Raw genomic sequence first — 27,016 nt, 5'->3', positions numbered from 1 at the left:
TAGCTCCTCCTCTACCCCACAGAGGAATTTATTCCCCTTCCCCATTTTATTTTAGTCAATATAATTATACTAAAATGAAATTTATCATCTGGGTGCTCTTCAGCTCAGTGAAAGATGCAGCCCAGCAGCATACCATCTGTAGTGGGATGCAGCTAAAGCAACTCAATACTCTGACATGAAGTAGGCACCTGGACCTAGAGGTACACTTTCAGCTGACAGCATCGACAAACCCAAATTCACCCAGCTGTTCCCAGCACATCCATTCTGCTCTGCAGTTCCAGCTGCAGACTAAATCCCATTTTGGAAACGAAGCAGCTCTCCTGGCTGCAGACAGAACTGCTCTCCAGGAGCAGTGCTGCCCCTTGCTGGGAGACTGCTTTGCATTCTGGGCAGACACCTCGACTACTTCACCGCACAGCATGCAGGCTCACATGGCACATTTTAAACTCTTATTCAAATCCAGAAATCTAGATTTGAGCTCTTCTTTCCCTCCTGTTTAGAAAAGTGCTGCATGAATGATATTTTTCAGCCTGATTCCCCTTCACAGGATGCTGCTGTAAACAGCAAGCCAGGATCAGTGTTATCTTACTTCCAGGTGCCTGTGAAGCAGGGGGTCTCCTGACAGGCAGGAAACAAGATTGCAGAAGTTTTCACTGTTTGCTGTACAATGAGAGACAGTTTACATCCCAGTCCCCATGAAGCGAATGAGTGGTTCAGACATGGATTTAATCCAGCATGACACAACTGAGAGTTCAATGCTGAATGTTACACGTAGATTAAAAAAGCTGAGATGCTTGCAGGAATGTACACTAGAGGACCCTTCCAAACATTACATGATAGATAGGGGCAGATGAGCACATTTTCTCCTTCGACACTTTCCTGCCTCTGCTCTTCCCCCCAAACTCACCCCCCGCCCCCATAAAGCATAGCTGCAGTAACATGCACAATGAAAACAAACCCAGAAACTGTGGCCCCGTATCCTGCCAAAAAACAACTTGAGGCCAAATATTCAGCTCTTGTGGTCAGGTTGCAGAGGGACACAGCGTTCTGCAATTCACTACAGGCTGGCCTTGCACAGACAGCACTGAAGCAGTGACACAAGAAGAGAGCAGTCTGGAGCCACTGCTCCACTTCAAACCCCTGGGGAAGATCTGGGGGCACTTCACACCTTCCCCTGCCCCCAGATCCAGCCCTTTGCACAGGTCAGACAGGCGGCTCAGCACGTGAGAACTACAGAGTAACATCAGTTCTGGATGGTACAGCACCCCTACTCTGTCCCACTGTCCCCAGCTCCACAAGAGATCCTCCCGTTTCAGACTGTGATAGAGCGGTCACTGAAATGGAAGCATGTGGAACAGCAGCACTGCGACAGAGTACCTTCAAAACACAATGCTTGCTGACTTTTCCACGATCTGCAATATTCACATTACCCAGAGCACACCACTTGAAACAAAACCAAGTGACCTGAGGCTGATTCTTAAGGGAGAGCAGCTATAGAGGCTCCTGCCACCAACTATTGTACCTTTTCCCTGCCTCCTCTGTAGGGATGGTTCAGCTCTTTGTGTAGCAGCTGCTGACCTTGTATAGTTTTATTTCTAAAGCCTTCACGCACTTTGCCTGTCAGAATGCAGCAATTCAGCTGCTGTAATCAGAACAGGGCAGGGGATTTTGACAGAGGCACAGGGCCAGGCACCTAATGGCAGGAATTGGTTCAACAGGCATCCCAAGGTGAATGGGAATGCTCAGACACCCACTGGTTATTCTTCAAGCCATTATAGTAAAACCAAAGCGATCAAACCAGCAAAGCAAAATCACTGCTGAAGATTACAGCATGGGTTTTTTGACTCAAAGTGGCCTAAATTCACATGCAAGGTTTCACATGAAGATATAAATCCTGATACATTCTTAATTTGATTCTTCACTTACTGATTGGTACAATAATAGTTTCAGGATACACAAAAAAGTGGAGTGGAGTAAGAAGTGCCTTATGTTTTGGCAGACATGTATGTGATCCACACAGACTGTCAAAAAGGAAAGAAGTCAGTATTTCCCCCCACGCAAGCTCTGAGCATGCTGCAGCACAGTTACACTGTCCCCATGAACTTTCCTACAGAACAGTCCTCCAACACTTGAACTCATCCAGATTTTGGCCTTAGCATAGCCATAAAACATGCATGTCCTTATCCACCTGTGTTTCAGGTCAACTGTGAAAAAGGACTTTTGTACCTTATTTAACCTCTCATCTGCACAAGTACCACAAGCTGTATACAACGGGTGAAAGAGGAACACAGAAAGAGCACATAAAAAACAGGAGGCTTCTGTTTTAAGTACTTCTATGTATACACATTCCTTTACAGATGTTCCCAAATCATGCTCAGCTGTTTTCTGCACTGGAAATGGGCACGACTGCTTAATACTTCGGAATAAGGACACATTTTGAGCTCCAGGAAGCTGGTCTGCAAACATTTGAATAGGGAATACTTTGCCTCTGAAAGAGATGGGCTTTAGTGAAGTGAATTTTGACAACAAATAGCAGGTCCCTGTTAGCATGCCATAGTTTGGCTAAAAATCCTGAAAGCCTGACTTAGAATTACTGTTCTTTTGCTTCAGATAAAAAGATCAAAGATTTGGGATTTAAAATAAGACTTGCTTCTATACACACAGTTTCTACTGAACAACTGACACACAGTAATGTGTTACTTCATGATAGTTTGATGTATCAAAGATCTAAATAAAGGAAAACCATAATGTTGCTCTGATTGGGGCTGTAAGCAGTGTGAAGGCATCAAAAAAATATCTCTGGAGTTTTTGGAGGCCAAGTGAAAAGATCATGTAATGACAGCAGCCCTGCCTATGCCAAAGCAAAGATACTTTTCAAAGAAGGCATGATGGCAACATGACAAAGGCATCCAGTCTGAGAGGTGATCCATCTTCTTGATTCTAGGAATGAGCACGCAGCAAGTCACGTTACCACCCACCCCTACAAGCTTAAGGCATTAGGTAACCATAAGTCCATGGTGAAGCACCACCTGCATTCTCAAAACCATCTGCTACAACCCCCATCTGCTGTGGTGCAATATGAAGATATTCTCTCTCCTCTGTCCTGGAAAGCAAGAAGATGGCCTCCTGTTAAAGTAACTCCATATAACAGCTTGTCAAAAGACAACTATGCTAAACTGGATTGCTGGGCCAACTGAGAACATGGTGGAGGTCCCTGACTCTGCCAGGAGGGCAGAAGATGATAATGATGGAGTCTCCATAGGCAGAGAGCTTCTCAACCATCTCAACACCACTTCACTTGTGTTTTCTGTAGAATGAAGCAGAACTACCACAGAGGAAAAGCATTTGCAACTTTGGGTACTTCTTGGACTCAGAGAGATAGCACATTAAAGCAGATCCACGGCCAACCTGCTGAACAAGTTTATTCTTGCTGCTTGCTCTCTCCAGAGACAGCATGACAAAGCCAAGTGCAGCTGAGGAAATGTTCTTGCAGATGTTCATATATGTTGGGGAAGAAAGTTCTATTGCTTGAAAAGCAACTATGACATGAAGCACATAGTGGATATGAAGGACTTCCACATGCCTTGAAGGAATCTGCAGTCTCAAACATTGTCCTTTGCACAGCTTGCGTAGCGGAGACAAGATTTAGCACACTGTTCTCAGAGAACCTGCTGTTCCTTGGTTTGAAAGGAAGACCTATCTCATCTGGGGAAGATTTGGACAACATGCCCATGACCCCATCCACAAATCTGTTTTCTCCAAGGAAAGATGCAGATGTAGGTCATCCCTACTAAACAGCAAATACCCCATCACAAGAAAACACTGGAAAACACAAGGCTTTCTCTGTATCTCTGTGCTATTACAGCGTACTGTTAACAGGCATAATACACTCAATGCTTCCAAGAAGCCAGGAGCTCCCGGGCACGCACTGTACTGCCTTTACCCGTGCTTATGCAGCGAGTCTTGTTATTGCAGCAAGGATGGGCAACAGCATAGTGCCTTCTGTGGTGAGCAGAGAAAATAAAGCTGCACTCACAGTCTGAAAACTTGGAGGGATGCAGCACGACGAGCTATCTGTGCTAACACAAGCCCAGAAGCCAAAACCAAGAGCGCTTTCAATACCAGCTGGTGGATTCTGAGCATCCATAAATTTGTCAGATCTCTTTACTGCACAGATAAATTGGTCTTCAGAGCTACTAAAGCTGAAGAGCTGTACCAGAATAAACAGGATGATCTGTGACAAGCCATATCCTCAATTTCTTTCAAAGGCTGAGCATTTACAAGCCACACCTGGCTGCTGGGAAAAGGTCTGTCACTTCATACTGTCCCCTCTGAATAAAAAACTATTTACACACTCATTCATGACAGTGCTGCGTAAGAGAACAGGATATGAAACACAGCTATATTCTGAAAGGCAGAGCACTATAGTCCATCCTCTTCCGTCCATCCAGGAGGACAAGAGACAGAAAGGACCTGTCTGAGATGTCCTCAAAAGCAGGCACAGGCAGCCTTATAAACTACAACAGTCTGAGCCCCAAATGGCTGTCAACCCTTCTTGGCCCAGACAGGGAGTAGTTTGTACACCAGCACAGAGAAGAGGAGGGAAAAACCCACAGTACTAAGATCATACACACTGTAGCTTTATTAAAGACAAAGTATTATGTTATATTTGTACAGAAACCAGGAATCCTAGGGCCCATCACAAAACCCCATGAGAGGGCTGGAGGCTACATACCTGGGAAAGTGTTGCAGACAGGAACTTGGTTTTAAAGCATTCCTAATGTGAACCTGGTCTCTGGGATATATGATCTGTACTTATCACACATGACTGAGAAAGCAAGCAACGCAATAAAGTCAGCACACTATGTAAAGCCTTTAAGTTCTGTGCTGAAGATGCAGAAAGGGTGAGTGTGTTTGTAAAAGTGGCAACAGAGGGAAGGATTCTGCATGTGAAAAAGACTGTATGTTTTATGGATGAATATGTTTGTTGCCTTTTCTGTAGAACAAGCCTTATAACCCTGAATCAAAGCTGATCACTATCTCAAACACTGACTTAAAACAGATTTGTACTTCCAATTTTCAAAGCCACCACATCACAAATGAGGAAAAATGGGCAATAATGCCTTTTGCTTCCAAGAGACAATGCAATACTGCCCTGAAATCAAGCAGGACTAGTCAAAAGCCTACTGCCCACACAGCTGGGAAAACTGGCAAGGACTGGTATTGATGACCATGGACTAATTCCAACTAAGTGCTTTTTTAGGCCTCACCAAGCTATTCTGGCTACAAACAAGAATCAACTGCTTCATGCAGATCAGTGCTAAGTTATTTCTTCAGCTTTCGAAAGGTGAGCCCCTGCAGACTGCAGAACTCTGCTGATGAGCACATGATCTGATCATGCCTCAAGAGGAAACTTCATGTGTGCTACAGCATCTTGTGAGCTCATGGATCATCACTTCAGCTGTCAGCAAGTGCCCAAGATCTGCATGCCCTTATTCGTGGCTGATGCAGTAGAGTGGGCCAGTCTTCACTGAGCAAAGCAGTAAACACAGCAACAGTTGACTATTCTTCCTGTGGTGCATTAGCACCAGCCTTGATGGTGGGCCAAGTTGTCTTCAGTATAATTAGCACAACAGGCAAGATTCACCTCTGTGCCACAGCAAGTATCTGAGACATCTCACATCAACCCACAGCACATTCTTTGTACTAACCCAAAGAATGTAAGTCCTTGTGGGATCTACTGCTAATCAAACTCCGTAAGGTTGGTGCCAAGCCCTGATCATGAGGAAGCTACTAACGGGCCACAAATCCACCCTTCAGAGGGGTTTACCCAAGGGTAATACATCACTCCTAAAAGGAAACAAAAGGTCCCAGTTTAGCACAGTGCCGCTGCACACCTCCAGAAGCATCCTCTCCCTGTGCAGAGCAGCAGCTCAGCTCCCCAGCCCCATCTAAGGCTGGAAGCTGCAGCACGAGGCATCAGGCACTGGGAGCAAGCACAGTAGTACTTCACCAGCCTTTTGGCATTACCAACCCAAACCCCACCTGCATGTACAGCTACAGTGAGGGAACTAATACCTGGGCCAGACAAATGCATAGCCATGCCTGTTACCACAGTAGCAGCTCTGCTTGAAAGGAGAGGAGCTCTTACTGCCTCGGGACTCACTCCAGCTATAGAAAATGGAGAATTTATCCCTAGTATGGAGAGGAGCACCACTCAGAAGTCTGCACCAATTTTTCCACCACGAAATATGAAGTTCTAGACTTCAGATTAATGAGTTTTAGAAAAATGCAGTACTAAAGAATAAAAATGTAAATTTCAGAGGGCTCCTGAAATATTTCTGAAGCCAGCAACTCACTGTTCTGATATACAAGAGAGACTGCACTTGAAAGAAAAGAAGCACCTTTGAAAGGTTTATCTAAGGGGCTTATTAATATTTAACAGGGCACCAATGTGGCAGAGCTCAGCAAGAAGCAGCAAGATATTCCAGTTTCTTCTAGGACTCAGCCAAGGCAGTTAAAGTTTAACAAAGAAATGGATGAGGGGGGCAGTTCCAAGCACGACATAAGGGCCAGGTCTAGAGAAATGAAACAAAAAACAAATGCTGGTGCCAGGTGTCTAAGCAAGCAATAAAGTACATTTAGCACCAATAGTACTTGCTAAAACAAAAACTTTTCAACACAGAGCATGCAGCTGCCATTACACAGCTGCTAGGTTAGTCCCATTTTCAGGTTACACTACATTTCCTGCAGGTACCTCCACCACAGGAGGATGCCTGTCCTTCAGCATCAGCCACCTGTATTCAGGTGCACATCCCTCTGCCCCCAAGCATTTCTGCTGTTCAGAGCTCCTCCCTGCTCCAGTCATCCCATTTCCATGGGTGCTTTGCTCCTTAGGGGTGCAGCACTGTGCTCCTGCATCCCCACCCAGGGTTCAAAAGTGAGTATTCAGAAGAGTCAGAGAGGGTTAACAAACCCAAATCTACCAGTTTCTAAAGTGCTGCACTAATTTAGAGGGTACACAAAGGAGCTAGGGTATTCCTTGCTGCTCCTTCTGATGCAGCCCAGCTCACCCGGTCCCTCCAGGTTCACTTCACAGAGCTCCCCTCTGGGCATGCTGCTTTCCATCTCTGTCAGTGTGTCCATTCTCCACCAGTTTCTCCCAGCTTAGGAAAACCTCTCAGCTCTCCAGATGGGCTTGCAGGGTAAGCTAGAAAAGCCTCATGGGCTGCCAGCAATTTCTCAGGCTCATTTTCCCTGAACAGCTTTTCCCAACTGCTGGTACCAACCCTAACATGAACCCTGGTTGGAAAACATACATTCTAAGCTTGTCCCACTACAGACTACATCCAGGAGAATCACTTGAACAGAAGACTCGGAGTACACTTTATGTTTTCACTTATTACTTGTCCACCGTTGCAGCATCTTTTAAGGATGAACGAGTCATAGTAAGCAGCCCTTTAAGACAAAGATAGGTCCATGTGACCTCTTCTTCAGGTCATATGTGTGTGTTCAGCCAAAGAGTTCTGTGTGTATCAGATACTCAAGATGATATCTCAGACTTTGCTTATGCTTGGCATTAGTCAGGAAAGCAGAAATACAGCTTGAAGAGAAGCAGGCAGGAGATAAGTTTAAAATACGATCAAAATCAAACCCAGGACAAGGCGTGTTCGTGTTAGATTCCTCGAAGATCAAAAGGTACAGGTTTCAAGTTCCAGGCAGTCAGCACCAACACAGGCAGCAACAGGAGAATGACAGACACCATGCCACAAGTAGCCTGGTGCTGTTACACACTGCAGTAGCAGCTCCACAGATTGAGGCCCACACTGTAAACCCACATGAGAGCCTTGACACCAGTGAGCAGAGGTAAGTACCTTCAGATGGGATAGGGGGAGCTCACAAGCCATTACTGACAACCCCTTCTGAGCGAGCCTCTGCTAAGTCAACACCGATAGCATCTACAGAAGCAGCAGTAGATCCCTGGTGCTGCCTCTGCATGAGGTATCACATACTAAAACAGCTGATGGTCTTTGAGAAGACTCCACTATCACCTCATGGTTTATTCTTTGTAATGATTAATTGAACAGACATGACCAAACACACTTGAAAAGGCAAGCTGACAGATAAGCCAACAGTCTAATACAGTTATTCCTGCCAAGGGTTACACATTACGTTGAAAGCATCCCTCTTCCCCCACAAATGGATCTGATACTTTCAGTCTGAACATACAGGCACCAATTCAAAAATCTATCTGATTGAAATTACAAGTCGACATTGTGTAGAGTAAAACTATAAAGTCTGACTTGGGTTTCGTCATTGTCTCTAAATATCTGCCTTTTTGATGTAAATAGAATTATTATGCCACTTCTTGGGGTCTCTTACTACCTCGATTAAAATCTAACCACCATTTCAGTCTGCGGGCTTCAGTGGCAAAATAATCTAAAGAATAAACAGCTTGAATGTGTACCAAAATCGTATCAGGTATATTAAGAACAGTGTTCCATGCTCAGCACAATCTTCAGTGAAAATATGCTTCCCTTAGCACATACACAGTACATAAAAAGAAAGGGCTTTATAAAGAACTTGAGCTGTGTTTTCCAAGGAAAAAAATCAACCACATATTTTCCCCCAAAACAGAAAGAGTCTCGTGAAGATCATACAGTGGAATTATCATGCTGAAGCTGCTGAGATAAGCTTTATGATCAGCGTTATCTTTTTGTGAAGCTGATCCGAACCTCACTTATTCCAAGTTAATTGCGTGTTGTTTGTTATGGCTGTTATTGTTCTCCACCAGCTGCAGGCATTCTTCTCTCAAACACACTCCACATGCATACTCATGATTAATGTTATTTTTAACCTTTCTGGACAGCACTCCAAACTATACAACCCACTCAGACAGGCTCAGCACGCGCTCCTCTGAGCCAGCCTGCCGCCATCCCATTGAGCGGATAGAGCAGTGCAGCCAGTGGGTCCAGGTGTATCCAGGAGACAGAAATAATCCAGCAAGTTTGCTTCTGATTCTTATGAATATTTACATACACACCTAAAAGCATTGTTTCACTCATGACTGGCCTCTAGTTTCAAACACGCTTGGCCTTTCACAAGTCAATATGACTTAAGTTTCACATACTTCTCTATAGGATGACCTCATGTGAAAAGCTGGATTGAATTTACTACAGCTTCTAGTAAACCCATTGTCAAGAAGAAGTTTTCAGAATTCAGGAAGCTATTATTGTCCTAGACGTATCCATCTTGTGTAAGAAGATCAGAAAGCTGTTTAAATTAGCAGCTGCACTTGCAGCCTCAGGACATACTGCAAAACAAAGTCTATGAAGCATCCACATAATAATGCTCCACTGCTTAAATTACTGATGTTGACAGGACCAGGTTAAACAACAGCTTTAAATAGTTCATAAAATACGAGCTAATTTTAACTTCATTCTTTCCCTTCCCACAATTGCCAGGGAAAAAGAAAAAAACAAACAACCTTTGCAGCTGAGGAGACAAGACTTAAAGAGAATGCACCCTTTAGGGAGAGAGCAAAGAACTGCACCCCTCATATTACAAGCAACCACCAGTAGATACTAGGGCTTCTGCACATAACTTCAAACACTGCTTCTCATCCTTTGAAATAGGGAATGGGAAGCAGAAGACAACAGTTCTCTAATGACGGCAAGAAGTCCTAATAACATATATAAGAGACTTACGAAGATATTTCCAGTTCAAGTTGATTTATTACTGAAAAGTGATGTGTTTCAGAAAAGAAACAGCTAACAAATCACATCAGCACAGGCAAAAAAATAAGGATGTTGCAATTATTGGGTTGCAGTGAGTGTTGTGCGAGTGACGACAGCCATGCTCTACTATACTCAGAAAAGGGGAAAGGAAGTAAGAAAGACTGAGTGTGCCTGCTTGTTGGGCCAGACCAGATTACGTGACACAGGAGTACACTTTAGTTCAAAGGTTCACAAAAAGGTTGTGAAATCTCCTTTGACAGCTTCCAGAAACAAAAATACACTTGAGAAATAGCCACTGGCCCAGTTTCGCTCCTCAGCTACTAAACATACAGGAAGCCTTTATACAATGCATTGACACCAAGAATTCCAGCTGTTTCATGTGCAACCCATGCTGCTAAGAAGAAAGCACTGGTGAAGGCAGAAGCCTCTGCTTTTGTAAGTTTAAGAAATAAAAAGTACTGTTTACCAGGTATTTTCTACCAGTATTATCCAAACCGATCCCCAGGACTCACCCTGCATTTCCTACCATCGCACATCTCTGTTCCAGTACAACTTTCTCACAAAGCAGCCTTGTAAAATATTTCTTTCTTCAGAATCCTATACATACTGATCAGAAGTACAGCAAAACTTTATTCTTTGAATGAGGAAGAGCATCCAGACCCAGTACTTGGATATTTGCTTATAAAACTTACTTTTTCCTTTTTTTTAACCTGTCTTCATGTCTAAGTAACATCTCATGTTACCGAAGGAGAAATGTTAGGATGTATCAGTTTTCCTGAGGACATTACTTGTGCAGGACATGTTCCACAGTAAGACCATCTCAGAAACAAGGTACAGAACAATCCAAAAGGATTTAATAATAATTGCTTTTAAATTTATTGAGGAATTAGGCTGCTGTTCCATGTCAGTACTGGCTTTACTCTTGACGGCTATTAGAACAGCCTGTTTTCTTGCTGCTCTTACATCTCTCTAGAGGCACCAGGACATACACCTTATCTCTGAAGTACCAGTGGGCACAGCCATCAGTTTTTAAGACAAGAGGACAAACTACAGAACCCAGTGAGCATTTTCGGTCAAAAATGCCTGTAATTATGGCACCAAGACTTAATCAAACTGCCAACGTGAGTGTCAGTGTGAAAAATGCCTTTTGTAAACTTGAAACTAAAAGCACTAGAAAAGCATTCTCACCTGAACTGTAATCTTTCAGTCGCAAGTCCTTCACAGGTGTTCCATCAGGTCCTCGGAAAGCATTGAGGATCTACAGGAAAACCAAGACCCACTTCAGTCTCCAAACTCAAACCTCAGAAAGTGAAGCACCTGCTAATGCACACTTCTCTCTCCCCAAGACTTCTTTTCTTTCTCAGTTAACTTTGTTACAAACTGAGACATTTTTCTGATTAGGTTCCAGCAGTACCCCAGAGCTGTTCTTTGAGTTTGGGAAGTATTTTGGGGTTTTGTATAAGTAAGTAAGCACCATTTACACCACAATCCAACTGTGCAAAGGTTTATTATGCTGCTTTCAGCCAGACAGCTCACCTCTGATCCTTATTTAAGGTCAGAGATATCTTGATGCCTTTCAGAAATCACAGGACATGGGGCGACTTTTCTTAGTCTTATCATCCCCTGATGGCCAAAGTTTCTGCCATGAGTTCTCCCGTACCAAGCCTCTGACCACCACATCTAACCCTAGCAAAAACTGTTGCATGTAGGGATTCTCATATCTGGAACTGCCACCAAAAAACCCCAACCTAATTCAAAGTGGAGCCTTTCGGAAAGGGAGCTTCTTTCACCTGGTAGCCTAGATTATTTTTTGCCTTTTTACTACAATCAGCAGTAGCAGCAGACATCTTTTCCATCTTTATAAGATCTCATTTAAGCAATTTCAAGTAACTAAGAATAAACAAGTTCACTTCAACACTACATGTCTTCTGAGCCCAAAATATAACAACAAAATAATAATATTTGGTATATAAAGCAATGATGGAAGTAAGGCATGTTAAAGAGTCTGGAGTTGAGGCTTTTAGCCACCAACACCCCACACATGACTGCAGAAAAACTCATCACTTACAGACTCCCCAAACCCCAGAATAACAAGGTAAAAGATAACACTGCAATGACTTCTAAATCTGGATTTTTTCCTGAGGAAAATGACAGACCATCTGTACTACATTAACCAGACTTAAAATGGTGCTTTTAAAAACCCCTGAAAGAAGTTTTTGGATTAAAAACATCCCACTTACATCATCCTTTGTGGCAGTTTCAGGCACTCCTCCTAACCGAATGAGCTTGCTCGGCTTCACATATTTGGGACAGGTCCGGTAATCTTGGTCCTTGAGTTCACAAAATCAAGATGTTTTTTACAAATGAGAGACGGTAGCACACAATTCAATCTCAACAGTAGTTATTAATTCAGTAGTTACCATCACCTTCAAAGTTAACTCTGAAGGAAAAGCAAGCCTGCATGAGAACAGCTGTACTGTTCTACACAGGTCCACTCAGGCAAGTAGCTCCTCTATGGTAGTGCTCATAAGCAATGTCCAGGAGAAAACAACAAAATAAGCTTTTCTATGTATTATTTTCCCCCAACTCTCTCCTTCCCTCTGGTCATTTTCAACTTGGGACCTTTCTGAACCAAATCTGATTCCATGTATTTTAACAATTCCCAACTGCTAAACTGCATTTCTCTTGAGAAGAAAGTATTTGTGAGATAGAAAAGGTGCTCATTAAAACAACCTGGAGCATGAGGATGATCTCAGAGAAGGACGGTGAATTAGGATAGAACTGAAGTGATGGGATATGAACAGAAGACTCCTTCATAGCTCCTTCCATTCTTTGGCCAACACACATTTAACAGAAACATCACCTGACAAAACCACCTACCTGAAGGCTCTTATAGGGCCTAGAATCTTTGCTGGGTTTTCCTTCTGAAAAGGACTTGCCATGTTCATAATCAAACATCTGATGCCCTGGCAGCCGGTGATCCACATCACGATACTCAATGTTTCGGTAGTCAGTGTCTTGCCTTCCAAGGAAATCCAAGCCACCTTCACCCTTTAACCCAAGATCAGAATCGGATCTTTGCTGCTCCCCCCCAGAAAGCTGCTGCTGTTGCTGCTTGTTAGAAAAGGTCTGAGGTTGCTCCTCTTGTTCCTGAAGAGTAGGAAGAGGTCCACAGCTATTTTGGAAATTGTGTGAAGCGTCGTCTTCAAGACCCAATCCATGGGATTCCTCTTTTCTGGGTGGTGCTTCTGAATGTTGAAATTCTCCTTTTTGGCTACCAAAGGGAGTTCTATCTAGATCAAGTGCAGACTCCTCTCTCTTGCTGGTGCTTAAACCAGAGCCCTCTCTTTCTGCTAAAGGTACAGTAGATTGGTTGCGCCTAAAATCTACAAGGCTTTGATCCACAGGAGGCATTTCCCTGTCTGAGAAGTCCATAGGAGGAGCCACATCTCTGCTCCTAAAATCCTGATCAGATCGGGACCTGTGCCTATTTCTGAAGTCTGATGATGGTGCATTTCTGTTTCTGAAGTCCAAATCAGAGGTGCCCACACCCCTGAAGTCCCAGTCAGGTACGTCCCTATTTCTGAAGTCTGAATAGGAATGCTCTCTGCCCCTGTAGTCTAACTCAGACATATCTCTCACCCTGAAGTCTGAATGAGATCCATCTCGACCTCTGAAGTCTAGATCAAAAGACCCCCTTCCCCTGAAGTCTGATGGAGGTTCATCTCTGCCCCTGTAATCCATATTATGCGCTTCCCTATCCCTATTGTTCATACGGAATGTCTCCCTATTCCTGTAGTCCACTGAAGGAACGTCCCCACCTCTGAAGTCCATAGGTGGCCCTTCTCTGTCCCTGAAGTTTCCAGGGTACATATCCCTGCCCCTGTACTCAGAAGAGTGTGGCTCCCTACCTCTGAAATCCATCTGAGACTCATCTCTGCCCTGGAAGTCAGATGGTGGAAAATCTCTGCCCCTGAAATCATGGTGCCCCTCCCCACCTCTGAAGTCACTACGTGGTCCATCTCTAGCTCCAAAGCTGAAAGAAGGTTCCTCTCTGTTGGCAAACTGAGGATTGAGGAGGCCTGTGAGTGCCTGGATATCAAAAGGAAGTGATTCTCTGCCAGAGAAGTTGCCAGAGTGTCTTTCTTGAGCAAGGCTATCAAGGGAAGGAGGATATTCCCTGTTCCACCCGGGAGCAAACCTTTCTTCTTGGCTCCCACTGTAGAAATAAAGACAGTATTATTCATAACGTGCTTAGAGTCTGAAATCTACACAGCAGCACATTCTTCTCTAAACTTTTTATAGAGTTGTGTAACAGTCTAAGATCCGCAGAAGATATTGATGTTTGGCAGTTTAAGATGAGGCAGCATACGACAGATGTGAGAAAGTAAACTTGGGTGCTCCCATTTCAGCACAATTTCCAGAAGCACTCAACAGGGAATACCTGCAATATTAATGGGTTAATGATGGTAGCAATCCACATAGTCCTGCACTGCACACAGCTGGGCAGCTGTTCAAGGTTCCACCGGCTGGTGTGTTTGCTCATTAGCATCACCAGCACACGCCTGTGAGGAACCACTTGAGCTTAAGTTCTCCAGGCAATATTACAAACAGCTAACTTAACACGTCATCCTGAGGCACATAAAAGCAGAGGTTACCAAACATGCTCCATTATCATACTACAGAGACTCATTTCTGTTTCCTTGTGCTGGAGTCTAAACTGGCACAATGCTGAAAGCTACCAGTTCAGACTCTGAGGATGCCTCACAGGAATATGCCAACAATCAGTGTTCAAGATGATCCTGTGCTTGTGCCTCCAGACTGGCTGTCTTACACCAAGTTTACAGCACTATAGCAGTGGGCTCTCCTGAGCTTTATCTCCTTTATCTGTATAAAACCACTCAGGAAAAGGTCTTCTCCTAAAAGAGTTTTTCAAAACCCAGTGAGGTTTTTGGTGAAGGGGAGGTTTGAGATGAAGCTACCTCATTTTTCATGCAAGTGAGGCTTCAATATTTTTTTTTTTAAATAGAATAACAAAATATCAACACATTTCAAAATAACACCAAATGCTACCCAAAGCAGTGGACATTTCCTTAGCAACTACAGCAAGTCATGTTGTTCTTTGAGTTTCACAACAGAATCACTCACCAACAGAATGCAAGATGACATTTACACAGTTAAACCACATACAGATCCCCTAAGCTACATACCCCTGTTTCACTACCCTGAAGAACAGTAATTAAAACTTGGTACGAGGTTAGAGTTCCCCACCCAATATCATAAGCAATTATGCCAATAAAATCCACTTAAAAATCAGCAGAACCGTTATCATCACAGAACACAATCACTCCCTCATCAATACCATTAAGACATGTGCTGGAGAATACTCATTTTCATAGCTCAGATCTCATCAGCTTTCTCAATACATTACAGTCAGACAATTACTTGAAGTATCTTATTTCAGAAACCTAAGGTATGCCACGAGGAAGTACCTTTATCACGTTGATATTTAAGTAACTGAGGTGGGCACATAAGCAAAGGATGAAAGAATTATGCACAACAGAGGAAAGCCCTAGCTTTTGGTGCCTCCATTTTCATTTTTATAGCCAGAGCCCTCTTGCAAGCACAGAGCCAACTAATAACCAGAGGAATATAAACTAAGAAAAATATCATGCTGCGCAGGTCAGTTGCATAGGAATCTTTAAGGCAGTTCCAGTGACATTCAAAACTGCCTTATGCAGGAGTATTGCCAAGAACATGGGGATATATGATCTACTTAAAACTCATGGAGAGAACTAAACTCTCAAAGTTTTCATAAGATGCTGTGTGCAATGGAAGTGCCAGAATTTCTGAAGTTAAGGCAAGCGCCACAGTTGAAGAGAATCAACATGACACTATTAGGCTTTTCTCTTCTGTGTCTTAACAGTGCATAGCACCAAAACCCACATGGCCTATCACCACCTTAGCTTACAGTGGTAAGCATCACTAGAAAAGGTGGTGTGGAGAAGGAACAGAAATACTAAAAGCAGCTGTTGTTAAAAACGATAACAAATAACAAATCTTCAGAAATACAGAAAGTTACATTGTCACTTAACTTGCCTGTTCTTTGGCAATCACACCTAGCTCAACACAGACCTCAGGAGTTCTACCAAAATAGCCTGTGTGCAGAAGGTTGCACAGAAATACTAACACACGAAGTTCCTGTGGCTTATTGTATCACAGAATGTTGCTGAAACAAACTGTACGTTCAAGTGCTTACCGAAAAGAGCCCATTCTGTTGCCTTGTCGATGGTCTCCCCACATTTTGGTCTTGTCTGGTGGTTTCCAGAAATGGTTAATTCACTCTAAGAACACCAAGACAGCAAAACCTGTTGAATAAACAGCATGGCAATAAGCCACAAAGCAAAGAACACATAACATGTGAAAAAAAACACTGCTGGTTAGAAGGGGGGTGTGTCAGGATTCTGATCAGGATCCACAAATATACAAGACCACATCCAGGCACGAATGAATTTAATTGTTGCCTTTTTCCATGTTCAAATTTGCAACCATCAAATGACTTCTGAAATCAAGCTGTCGATATGGGTGGGCAAACAATGTGATATCTGCTTTGATTAACATAAAGCTTTCCAACATGCTGTGCTGTCTGACACTATTTGGAGCGCAGCTAGACGCGAGAAAGCCACAATCATCACCAACCAGGACCGCTGCCGAACAACAGTCTGCAATTAATGTTTAATCCAAACTATTTTTTTTTTTTTTGCCAAAAGCTCCCTGTTGTTCAAGGAAACAATCACTACTATTGGCCTACTATGGTTACTCTGCCCTCAAAAGCATGTAGATAACAGAGTAGACTTTGCCAATAATCATTACAGGCACTGTTCTCCAACATTGCCCTCATCAAGCTGAGTGACGCAAATAACACTTGCCTCATCAGAGATCTAAAATTTCATCCACTTCCTCCCACCAGCAGAGAAGGTGAGGATTTCCTGGTGACTGTCAAAGCCAGGCCTTGAAATGGGAAATATTTCCATCTTTCTCCCCGAAACAAAGGTTGCAGCATAGAGCAAAAGGAGGCAGCTAACAACCTGACAGTCTCAAATCTGCTCTGGCTAATTCAGCTGCAGCAGTGTGGGAGGGCTCCTGTGCCACAGGACCAGGGTTAGGAGACCTGGTGCTCTCGTGCTGCTGCAAAACAGCTCAAAAGCAGGATTAAACTGACCACAGTGGTTGAAGAAAAGCAGATCCTGTTTCTTCTAACTTCCAAAGGTCAGCACTGCCAAACAGGTGGCAGGTTGACAGAGCGGCTTGTGACAGATCTCAAACCAGGGAGCAATTCCAAGTGCTGTAGCTGGCAGTCACCTGTGCCAGGGAGCTGAAGGGAGCTGCCCTGCCAAAAGGGAGCTCCCGCTCCTGACGGGGTCCATCACCAGCCAGGGAACACTCATGTGGGAGCGGGGGAGTACGTAACAGTGTGCAAGCTGATGAAGGCAACCTGTACAACTACCACTGAATCACGTGCCCCATTTCTAAAGAAACAGGATCATTTAGTTGGCCACTTGAGCCCGAGAGCACTGGTCTTCTCATGTTTTACATGGCTCTCAATGCAAAAAGCAAGCCCCTGATCCAGAGGACTTCCTCTGTTAGCTCCATCGTATTTTCTTTCCCGGAGGTGAATCTAAGAGAACTGAGACTGCACACTTCACAGAGAGCAGGTAAACGGAGATGGTTGCGGCAGTCATCATTATGGTTGGCTGGCATCAGCTGGTCCTTCTATTTATGAACTTTTGCAGCCTACGAACACAGAATCCTAGAATTGCATAAAGGTTTGGCTTGGAAAGGACCTTAAAGCTCATCCAGTTCCAACCCCCTGCCACATGCAGGGACACCTTCCACTACTAGAGCAGGTTGCTCCAAGCCCCTGTGTCCAACCTGGCCTTGAACACTGCCAGGGATGGGGCAGCCACAGCTTCTCTGGGCAACCCATGCCAGTGCCTCACCACCCTCATCTACAGACCTGGTGTTTCTTTTTCTTCCTTTTTGGATTTCCTCCCGCAGTTCTCATTAAGTCAACAAGCTTAACAATGCTAAAAAGAAAACAGACAAACAAAAATCAAAACACAACAAACCTTTACCAGCTGGGAACTGTTTGGACATAACATTCAGATTATCAGAGGAGATAAAAAACACCATAGGGTTGACACTGGGCCTGGCACAGATCAGCTGAGCCACACAGCAACATCCATGAGTATGAGGTCATGGTTCAATAACACAGGCAGCAACACTGGCTCCGAGTCCCCTGCTCAGCCTGATACAATGTGCTCCCTCCACTCTGCCTTTGGCAAGGCACAACGCGCTAGCCGTGCCAGCCTGTGCTTTTCTAGGTCTGCACCATGGATGACCCTCCAAAAGAGAGTTATATTTAACCCAGGTCATTGCAGTGATACGGTTTACTACACAGCCCCACAAAACAAAGTGACAGCACGCTGCAGGACAGGGGCAGAAATTTCTTAGGCTGGCTTCCATCAGTGCCAAGATCTTCTGAAAGCACACCCTGGTACAGCTGCCCCAAAGATGCATGCTGAGGAGAAGCCATCAGGATTCATCCTTCTGCTGCAGGCAGGTAACTGCCAGCTCAGCTCCTACCTCCCTGCTGGAAGGCAGAAGCTAGGAGACTGGTCAGTGAGAGCAAGGCTGTTTGCCAGACACCAACAGAGCCCGGGGCTGGGGCCAGACCAGCATCAAAACACAGGAATAATCCACCCCCAAGTCCTAGGAACCGCCAGTCAATTAGTTTTGCCATAATTCAGTCACAACCATGCATCTGAAGGAGACATCAACAAAGGATGTTTCAGAATGACACAGTAACGCAACCACAGAACACATAACATGGTCCAATCACTCACAGAGCCCAGATTTAGAGTTCAAGGCAATAATTAGCTCTTACAATTAGACCGGATATTCAGGAGGATAAATACGCATCCTGAATACTGTATTTCCCTCCTCCTACCCCAGCTGGCTCTACTTCCTGTTGGCAAAGCCTCACCTCCAGTGAAGATACAGAAGGTGCATCTCGAAGGGAAGCTCTTTTGTGGTCTAAGTTCCTCCAAGGACCACTGGTCCCACGGTCTTCCTAGGAGAGGCTGATGGAGCTACAGATGCTCCCTGGTGATTACTCCCAAAGAATTTCCTCAGGACCATGCCCTGCCCTTCCCAGCATCCCCCAGTGCCTGGGGGTATTCCCGATTCCACTTTCCAAACCACACATGCCAGTCCTGACAGCAGATTCCTTTGCATCTCTTATTCCAATTCATGACATACTATGGTAAAATAATGACACTGTACATCAGAATCATGCAACTGAACCAGACTAAGAAGCTGACCTTCTTAAGGAACAACTAAAGGTCTGAGGCAAGGGGCAGAGTGAGGAATGCCAGCACAGTCCTCGGGCATCTCCTCACCAATTTACACCCAGCTTCACACCTTGTTTCCCAAATCTGGGGGAAGAGAGGAGAAATGAGTGACAGATTAGGTGAGGTGACATTTCAGAGACGCTATTTTCAGAAAAATACCCTGATATTCACAACTTCTCTCCAAACAGACCTTGCCAAAGCTGCCAGACTGGGTATTTATAGAGCATGAGGAAACCGAACACATAACTACACACAGAACTATGCTCAAAGAGCAGAGGAAGTAACTTGCTGCAGAACAACTTTCTGCACCGAGTAAAGTTTTTGCAAGCCTCTGTGAAAATCAAGTACTACAGAAGGTACAAAAGAAAACCTTTCCCCAAGCTATAGAAACTGCAAGTAGCCAAGAAAGTCTGTTATTGTCAATGTTAAAATTGAAGATGTCTAACCCAGAAATATCAAAACCATGCCACTGACATTTGAAAGCAGAGGGAGAACCATTTTGGCTCTCCCAGGTGTCAGGGTGGAGGTTTTCACTTACAAAGGGGTATGAGTGTCCTTTTCAGCTGCAAGATGCTTTTAAAAACTTGTATTAGAAACAATCAGGTGAATTTCTAGCACATATACCCCCCATTATTACCCTGACTTTGCCTGTCCCAAAGAACTTCACAAGTGCATTCCCAGCTAGGGATTGTTGGGAGAGACTTTCACACCACCAGCACCCTACGGGGTAGGAAAGTGGATTCCACCTTCAGCAGCATTTCCAAAGTTAATACCAGAGAGCAGCAATCACACCAAACTCTCATGGTGTGACTGAAAAACAAAACATGGGAGGTCACTGTTATTACTCCCTTAGCTCTATAGCCCCTGAGCACTATCCAGCCTTCGCCAGCCTCCAGCAGAAGCAAGGCCTCAGCTTGCTCCACCTAAGCTTTTATTTACAGTCCAAAATCCCATTTAGCCCATCGCAGGGAGTTACCATCAGCCAACACACTGTGCAACAGCCCCATCACCTTTCCCTGCGCCCCAGCATGTATCCAGCCCACTTTTTGTCCACCCTTTCCAAAACCACGAATGTTCTGAGGCACTTTTCACAGAAGCACATATGACGTGGCACGACCAGGCATTGATCAGGGCCTCAGGATAACACAGGTATACCCAGAAACACCACAAACACTGATGCTGGCACAGGCAGAAGGCCCCAGCACCCAGCACAGCCGTGCAGGACACTCCACAGTAGTCCTGCACCGGGGTCTGAGCCCCCAAGCCCATGTCCCACAGGCCACTGAGGCGTGGGGCTCCAAAGAGGATATGAAGTCTGAGGCCACAGCAGGGCATGGCGCAGGGCCGTGCTTCCTCACAGCTCGCAGCCAAGGCAGCCCCATCCGTGATCTATCCCCATCGCAAGTGACCCCAAAAGAGACACCCCCCATCCCGATGGTCCCACAGGAGGAACGTTCTGCTCCACCGCCCCAGCGGCCCTGCGAAGGGCCTCCCCACACACGCTTCTCTATCCCAGACAGCCCCAGCGGCACACACGTCCCCATGCCGGGGGGCCGTTAGGACACACCTCCTTTACCCCAGGGAACACCCCTCCCCGCGGCCCTGCTCGGGATGCCCGCCGGGAGGCTCTGCCCAGCCGCTGCACCCCGGGAGACCCCCGGGAGCCGCGCCCGCCCCGTCACCCGGGCGGCCCCACGCCAGAGCCCGCACTCGCAGGGCTCTCCCCACACAAAACCCGCGAGCACCACCCGGTGCCGGCTCCTCCGGAGGGGCCACGGCCAGGACAGCGGGACACGGCCACCGCTCACCTCCTCCTCCTCAGCCGCCGCCTCTCCCGCCGCGCCAGGCCCAGCGCCACCACAGCGAGGAGCCGGAAGTTCCGCTGACCTCACCCCCGCCGGCGGCAACGCAATGCACACTGGGAAATGTAGTCCCGCTCCGCTACAGCTGAGCTACCGGTCCCGCCGTGCCCCGCGCCGGCGGACTACATTTCCCAGCGTGCGAGCCCCGCCGGGAGTCGGAGGTGCGGGGCCGTGGTTAGCGGTGGGGCCTGCCTACAGCTCCCATGGCTCCGCGGGGACGGTGCCCGGCCTCGGGGCGGTGAGGCCGGGCCGCGGGGGGCGGTTCCCGCCGGGGCGGGGCGCCGCGATGCCGGGGGCGCTGGGGAGACCGGGCACAGGGGCAGGGCGGGAGGTGGCCGCCCGCCGCCGGTGCCGTGCTCCCCGCCCCGCCTAGGCCGTGCTGGGGGCTGCCGGACGCCCCCCCCCCCCCCCCGCAGCTGCGCCCGGCGCCGACGGGAGGAGCCGCGAAGGTCGGTCCCTGCGCGTTGTCCGCCGGGGCTGCGGGGGGTCCCGAGCTCGGCGCTGCCCCGCGGCACATCGGCGGTCCGGGAGCGGTGACCCTCGCCCGGCCTGGGCCGCGGGGTTGCGGGGAAGGACAGCAGGCTGGCGGCGGTGCAGCCAGGAGGGAAGGGCCAGGCGCGGACCGGGCCCTCATCCGCGGCTGTTGGGTTGTCACCGGCTTTCGGGGTCAGGGCCCGGCTCCCCCCGGCGCGGCGTTACCGGCTGGGCAGGAGGTGTGGCAGGGGTCGGTGTCCAGGGTCCGTCAGCCGGCTTCGGAGGTGCAGGGTCCCTGGCTGCCAACTGTTGCGCTCGCTTGTGCCCGTGTGTGCGCTGCTGGGCTGGATCCCCCGGGCTGGGGGTACGGGTGGGCTCTGCCCAGGGGGTGAGCACCGGGAAGGGGCTCCGGGGGCCTCCTTGCTCCTAGGGGCTTACGCTGCCCGCGCTGCCTTGGCCTCAGGAGGATTGTCACCAACCTGCTCTCATCTCAGCCACCTAAGCCAGGCCGCGAAGGGCCATAAAACACACCCTTTGCAAACATGAGGCCTTTGGGTTCGTTGTGTGCAGGACCAGCCCTGTCCAGGGCTGTCTCCTTTTCCCCTCGCTGCTAGGACACTGAGCTGCTTTCCCGGCCCTCAGGGGAAATCAGGGCAAAGCCTGGATGAAAGGTGCCGGGCTGGGGGACTGGAAGGAGCTGGGGCCACGGGGGGGGAGGAAATCCTGCTGGATTACAACAGCTTTCCTGACGTCTCACCAGAGCTCAGTGCTGCCTGCTGAGCCAGCAGGATTGGGCCGAGGATGCTGGCATGGCCATGGTTGAGAGCAGAGCCGTTTCAGGACCTGCTTTGTAGGTGATGGAACAGAGAACTGATACCGTGTGTCACGTGCAGGTCCTGCCCCGAGGAATGGCTGCGGATGTCCACAAGAAGAAAGGCTGGGAAGTGCCCAACGGGTCCCTGACACCAGGAGATGGGCAGCACACGGAGCGGTCCGAGAGCCCCACACCGGGGCTGGCACAGGGGACGGAGCCAGGTACGGGCAGAGCTTGCTGTGGGGGCAAGCAAGGGGAAAAAACAAAGCAGCTCCTTCTCAAGTGAGCTTGGCCCTGCACAGCCCCGCAGGCAGGGGGAGATGGGCCCACTGCTGACCCCACCAGCAGGACCCACACTCCTGGGTGCTGTGGGATGGGGAAAGGAGGGCAGGTCCTTCCCTGCAAATCCCTGTCCCTTTTGCACCCTCTGTCCACCTGCTGCCTCAGCATGGGGACAGGCGGACGGATGCTGGACAGCCCGTTGTTCCCAGGGGCGGGCCAGGAGGGAGCCATGTTCGTGCACACCCGCTCCTATGAGGACCTGACGAGTCCCGAGGACGGAGCAGCTGCGGCGCGGAGCCCGGAGGAGAGGCGTGGGGAGCCGGGCGAGCCGACCACCATGGAGCAGATCAGCAAGGACTTTAGCGAGCTGAGCACACAGCTCACGGGCATGGCCCTCGACCTGGAGGAGGAGATGAGGCAGAGCAAGGAGGGGAAGCTGGAGCTGTCCCCGCAGACCACCCGCCGCGATTCGGTGCTGTCAGGCAAGGAGGAGGAGGACGTGACCATGGACGCCTGGCGCATGCATCGGAAGCATGTCTTCGTGCTGAGCGAGGCGGGCAAGCCTGTGTACTCCCGCTATGGCTCTGAGGAGGCCCTGTCCAGCACCATGGGTGTCATGATGGCCCTGGTGTCCTTCCTGGAGGCTGAGAAAAACGCCATCCGGTCCATCCATGCAGGTATCGCCTGGGGAGGAGGGGAAATGGGATGAGGGGTGTCACGGCCAGCTGTGCTGCTGCCACTCTGGGCCGCATTAGGAGTCCCCAGGGACAGATTGGTTGCTGGGGGGGGAGAGTCTGCAGCCTGTCTCCCCCTTGCAGCCATGGGTAGTCAGGCTTACAGGCTTGTCCCCGGCCCCCCGGGGACTCCCTCCCAAGCAGATGGCTACAAGGTGGTGTTTGTGCGGAGGAGCCCGCTGGTGCTGGTGGCAGTGGCACGGACCCGGCAGTCGGAGCAGGAGATCGCCCACGAGCTGCTCTACATCTATTACCAGATCCTGAGCCTGCTCACTTGGACCCAGCTCAACCACATCTTCCAGCAGAAGCAGAACTATGACCTCCGCAGGCTCCTGGCTGGCTCCGAGCGCATCACTGACAACCTCCTGGACCTCATGGCCCACGACCCCAGCTTCCTTATGGGTGCCGTGCGCTGCTTGCCCCTGGCTGCCAGTGTGCGGGACGCTGTCAGCTCCAGCCTCCAGCAGGCCAAGGCCAAGAGCCTGGTTTTCTCCATTCTTCTGTCAGGGAACCAGCTGGTGTCTCTTGTGAGGAAGAAGGACCAGTTCCTCCACCCCATTGACCTCCATCTGCTCTTTAACCTCATCAGCTCTTCTTCCTCCTTCCGGGAGGGGGAAGCCTGGACTCCCATTTGCCTCCCAAAGTTCAACTCCAGCGGCTTTTTCCATGCCCACATTTCCTACCTGGAGCAGGAGATGGACCTGTGCCTCCTGCTGGTCTCCACTGACCGTGAGGACTTCTTCACTGTGTCTGACTGTAAGCGGCGCTTCCAGGAGCGGCTGCGGCGGCGGGGGGTGCACCATGCTCTCCAGGAGGCCCTGCGCACCCCCTTCTACAGCGTGGCCCAGGTGGGCATCCCTGATCTCCGGCACTTCATCTACAAGTCCAAGAGCTCTGGGCTCTTCACCAGGTGAGGCCCACAGGGAACGTGGGGCATGGGGCAAGCCTTCTGCACAAACCCCCTTCTCCAGGGGGCTAACGGGGTGCTGTGTTCTTGCAGCCCTGAGATTGAGGCACCCTACGTGCAGGAGGAGGAGAAGGAGAGGCTTTTAGGGCTCTACCAGTACCTCCACAGCCGGGCTCACAACTCTTCGCGCCCCCTGAAGAACATCTACTTCACGGGCCCCCGTGAGAACCTCCTGGCTTGGGTAAGGGCCATCTGCAGGGTTCGGGTGAGCCCCTCTTCTCCTGTCCAGCATGGTGGAAAAGGGGGTGGTGGCACAACACAGCACCACCTCTGTGGTCTCCAGGGCGGCCACCCAGTCCTTTTGGAGGTGAGCCTGCCCCAATCCCACCCATGCCAGGGAGGGAGAGGCAGGGATCTCAGCAGCAACTGGTGAGCTCCAGCACCATGAGCTGTGCCATGCACTGTCCTTAACTCCCCAGTGCCATGGAGAAAACCCACTCTGGGGTTTGGTCCTCCTGACAAATCAGAAGCCACTCATTAAGGGTACCCCATTGCCACCTCGTGTCCCTGCACTGGAGCCCCTGTGCCCATGCCCCGCAGCCCATGGGGAAGGTGCAGTGCCAGCCCCAAGCAGGGCACAGACATGTTCCCAGAAAGTACCCCGTTTCTTTGCCCAGGTAACCAGCGCCTTTGAGCTCTACATATGCTATAGTCCCCTGGGGACCAAGGCCGGTGCCATCAGTGCTGTCAACAAGCTCATGAAGTGGATCCGCAAAGAGGAAGACCGACTTTTCATCCTCACGCCTCAGACATACTGATGGGCATTGCAGAGGGCATGGCACCAGCCAGGGGAGCCCCTGCTGTGCCAGGGAGCCTATCCCTGGGGAAGCCTGGGCCATGTGTCCAGGGGAGAGGGCATGGTGGGACGATGGAGCACAGGGAAACCCACCCATGGGACTGTCCAACCTGGGTGTTAGAGACAGGGTGCACAGCCAGGGGAAGGGGTGAGCAGAACTTTCATCTGCAGGCAGTGCCCCTAGCTGGGAGGGTTGCCCTTCCTCTGTGGCCCCCAGCTCCATCCTTAGTTGGGAGGGTCCTCGAGTGGGGCTACTGGTACCCCAGGTTGGTGGAGGGGAGCTGAGCCCCTGTGCCTGGCACCCTCCTTTCTCTGCCGTCCTGTGGCTGTGTCAAGGGTGGGGGCTCCCAGAGGAGATGTGGCAGTGATCAGGGGACCCCTGTGCTGCTCTGCCTGCAGATAGTGGCTGATGCCACCCAGGCAGGGGACAGGGCGGGCCCAGGGCATTCACTGCTCTTCTCACCGCCATGGGGGAGCCAGGTCCTCCAAGTGCCAGGCAGCCCTGGAGCCCTGCCCTGACAGGTCTGACCCCTTGGTATCTGTGTGAGCCCAGACCCTTCCCACCATGGCCATGGGAAGGATGTCCCTGGGGACACTGGTCATTAGTGTACGGGTCAACAGCTCTACTGGGACAGCAGGGTCCTGCCCACCTCCCCATGGAGACACAGAGCAGTCCCAGAGAGACTCGGGGTACCAGGGTGCCCACTGGGTTGCTTGTAGTGCTGGCTCCTGGGCAGCAGACCCTAAAGGGGTGTCTCAGGTGCAGCCTCTTGGAGACCTGCAGGCTCTGGTGTCCCCCCAGCCCAAGAAGGGTCTTTCCCTTGGCATGGGGGCACCTGCCCCCCAAACCAGCTGCTCGAGCCAGCTATGCTGAGCTTGCTGCACGGGGGCCACCTACTCCTGGCTGTCCGCAGGCACTGGTGTGGGGCTGAGTGGCCTTGAACACCAGCCACAGCCCGATCCCGTGTTTTGGGGCTGTTTGCTGAGCACTGGGACGAGTGCTCAAAAGAGGGGCCAAGCCACCCAGGTGGGAGCCAGATGCAGAGGGAGCTGGGAAGGACCGGCAGGGCTAGCACAGGGACTCCGCTCCTGTTCTTATGCTCCTGCCAGAGTGTAATTGCTTGTCTTTGCTCATAAACATTACCTGGACCCTAAGTCTTGAAGTGTCATTCTTGTGTGATCACTTGGGGGAGTGTGGTGCTGGGGGCGTGGGGAGTTTGGTCCAAGTTTGGGTCTGGTGTGATCCAGCCCTCGGGGACCCACTGGGGGCCCGGAAATCTGCCAGGGAACAGTGGAAGGCATCCGGGGTCGTGCTGGTGGGAGCAGCAAAACCCCCTGGGACGTGCTGGCCAGGAGCAGCTCATGTCGAAACCGAGCAGGAGACGCGCAGCCAGAGGAAGGAGCTGTTGGGCAAGGCACAGGGCAACGTAACCGCTGGGCCTTGCACAACGCGGGGCAGCAGCCAGCCTGGGAGGGCTGGGGCTGGCCGGGGGATGAGGACAGGGGAGCCTGGGTTTGGTGTGTTCAGCCCCTCCTGGGACCAAAGTCCCCCTGGGAGCGCGGGGCAGCGCCCCGCTTGGGTGGAGGAGAAGTCCCTGTGCGCAGCTGGGCCCACAGCCCCAGGGGAACGGGGCACTCGAAGGGCAAATCCCTCCGGTGTATCAGGATGCAAAGCATCTGCCTTCAGTCCTGGGAACAGCAAGTCCCAGCAGTGCTGGCACCTCCTGCCACCGCAGGCAGCCGTTGATGGCGAGGAGGAAAGGACAGAGACACAAACAGAAGACAAAGGATGGACACAAGAGAAATAAGCCCCAGGGCTCGCTGCGGATCTTGCCCCCGGATGGAACCCAACACACTGAGCCTGCTGCCTCCCTTAGGGCTGCCCCGACGGCCTGCAAGCAAGTCGCAAGCGCGGTGCCAGCGCGGGCAGCTTCCGG

At 49.4% G+C, this 27,016-nt stretch overlaps 2 protein-coding genes across 6 annotated transcripts in view; one reads left to right on the top strand and one right to left on the bottom strand.

The window, feature by feature from the left end:
* RBM6 (RNA binding motif protein 6) overlaps positions 1–21,032 on the bottom strand; it is a 58,492-nt gene extending 37,460 nt beyond the window's left edge. The window contains exons 1-6 of one of the 3 annotated variants that reach the window (XM_061458249.1): positions 20,952–21,032; positions 17,755–17,814; positions 15,997–16,105; positions 12,618–13,956; positions 11,978–12,067; positions 10,926–10,995 (exon numbers count right to left, since the gene is read on the bottom strand). In XM_061458249.1, coding sequence (XP_061314233.1) covers positions 10,926–10,995; positions 11,978–12,067; positions 12,618–13,956; positions 15,997–16,040 — 1,543 coding nt within the window. In that variant the 5' untranslated portion in view covers positions 16,041–16,105; positions 17,755–17,814; positions 20,952–21,032. Of the gene's footprint in view, positions 1–10,925; positions 10,996–11,977; positions 12,068–12,617; positions 13,957–15,996; positions 16,106–17,754; positions 18,010–20,951 lie in introns of those variants that run through there. The other 2 variants (XM_061458251.1, XM_061458250.1) reach the window with 2 other exon arrangements.
* Positions 21,033–21,265: 233 nt separating this feature from the next.
* Positions 21,266–26,234, top strand: MON1A (MON1 homolog A, secretory trafficking associated). 3 transcript variants are annotated; one of them, XM_061458246.1, is made up of 6 exons: positions 21,266–21,461; positions 22,380–22,521; positions 22,792–23,259; positions 23,461–24,226; positions 24,317–24,464; positions 24,901–26,234. In XM_061458246.1, the coding sequence occupies exons 2-6, from the start codon at positions 22,395–22,397 to the stop codon at positions 25,039–25,041; spliced, it is 1,650 nt and encodes a 549-aa protein (XP_061314230.1). In that variant the 5' UTR covers positions 21,266–21,461; positions 22,380–22,394; the 3' UTR covers positions 25,042–26,234. The 3 variants fall into 3 exon arrangements, with proteins under 3 accessions (XP_061314230.1, XP_061314232.1, XP_061314231.1); XM_061458248.1 differs by lacking the exon at positions 21,266–21,461 and adding an exon at positions 21,487–21,770; XM_061458247.1 differs by lacking the exon at positions 21,266–21,461 and adding an exon at positions 21,488–21,736.
* The last annotated feature ends 782 nt before the right edge of the window (positions 26,235–27,016 follow it).

The sequence above is a fragment of the Pezoporus flaviventris genome, unplaced genomic scaffold (genome assembly GCF_033815535.1).
Source record: "Pezoporus flaviventris isolate CSIRO_AGI_PZ_B2104156 unplaced genomic scaffold, CSIRO_AGI_Pfla_v1 ptg000026l, whole genome shotgun sequence".
NCBI classification, from domain to species: Eukaryota; Metazoa; Chordata; class Aves; order Psittaciformes; family Psittacidae; genus Pezoporus; species Pezoporus flaviventris.
The sequence above is the reverse complement of the archived record's forward strand: the minus strand, read 5'-3'. Positions and strand labels throughout refer to the sequence as shown.

Bases quoted from the DNA above. Each gene is read 5' to 3' on its own strand.
- MON1A (XM_061458246.1), top strand. From the start codon at position 22,395: ATGGCTGCGGATGTCCACAAGAAGAAAGGCTGGGAAGTGCCCAACGGG. The intron at 24,227-24,316 runs GTGAGGCCCACA...GTGTTCTTGCAG, and splicing joins AGCTCTGGGCTCTTCACCAG to CCCTGAGATTGAGGCACCCT. The intron at 24,465-24,900 runs GTAAGGGCCATC...TTCTTTGCCCAG, and splicing joins GTGAGAACCTCCTGGCTTGG to GTAACCAGCGCCTTTGAGCT.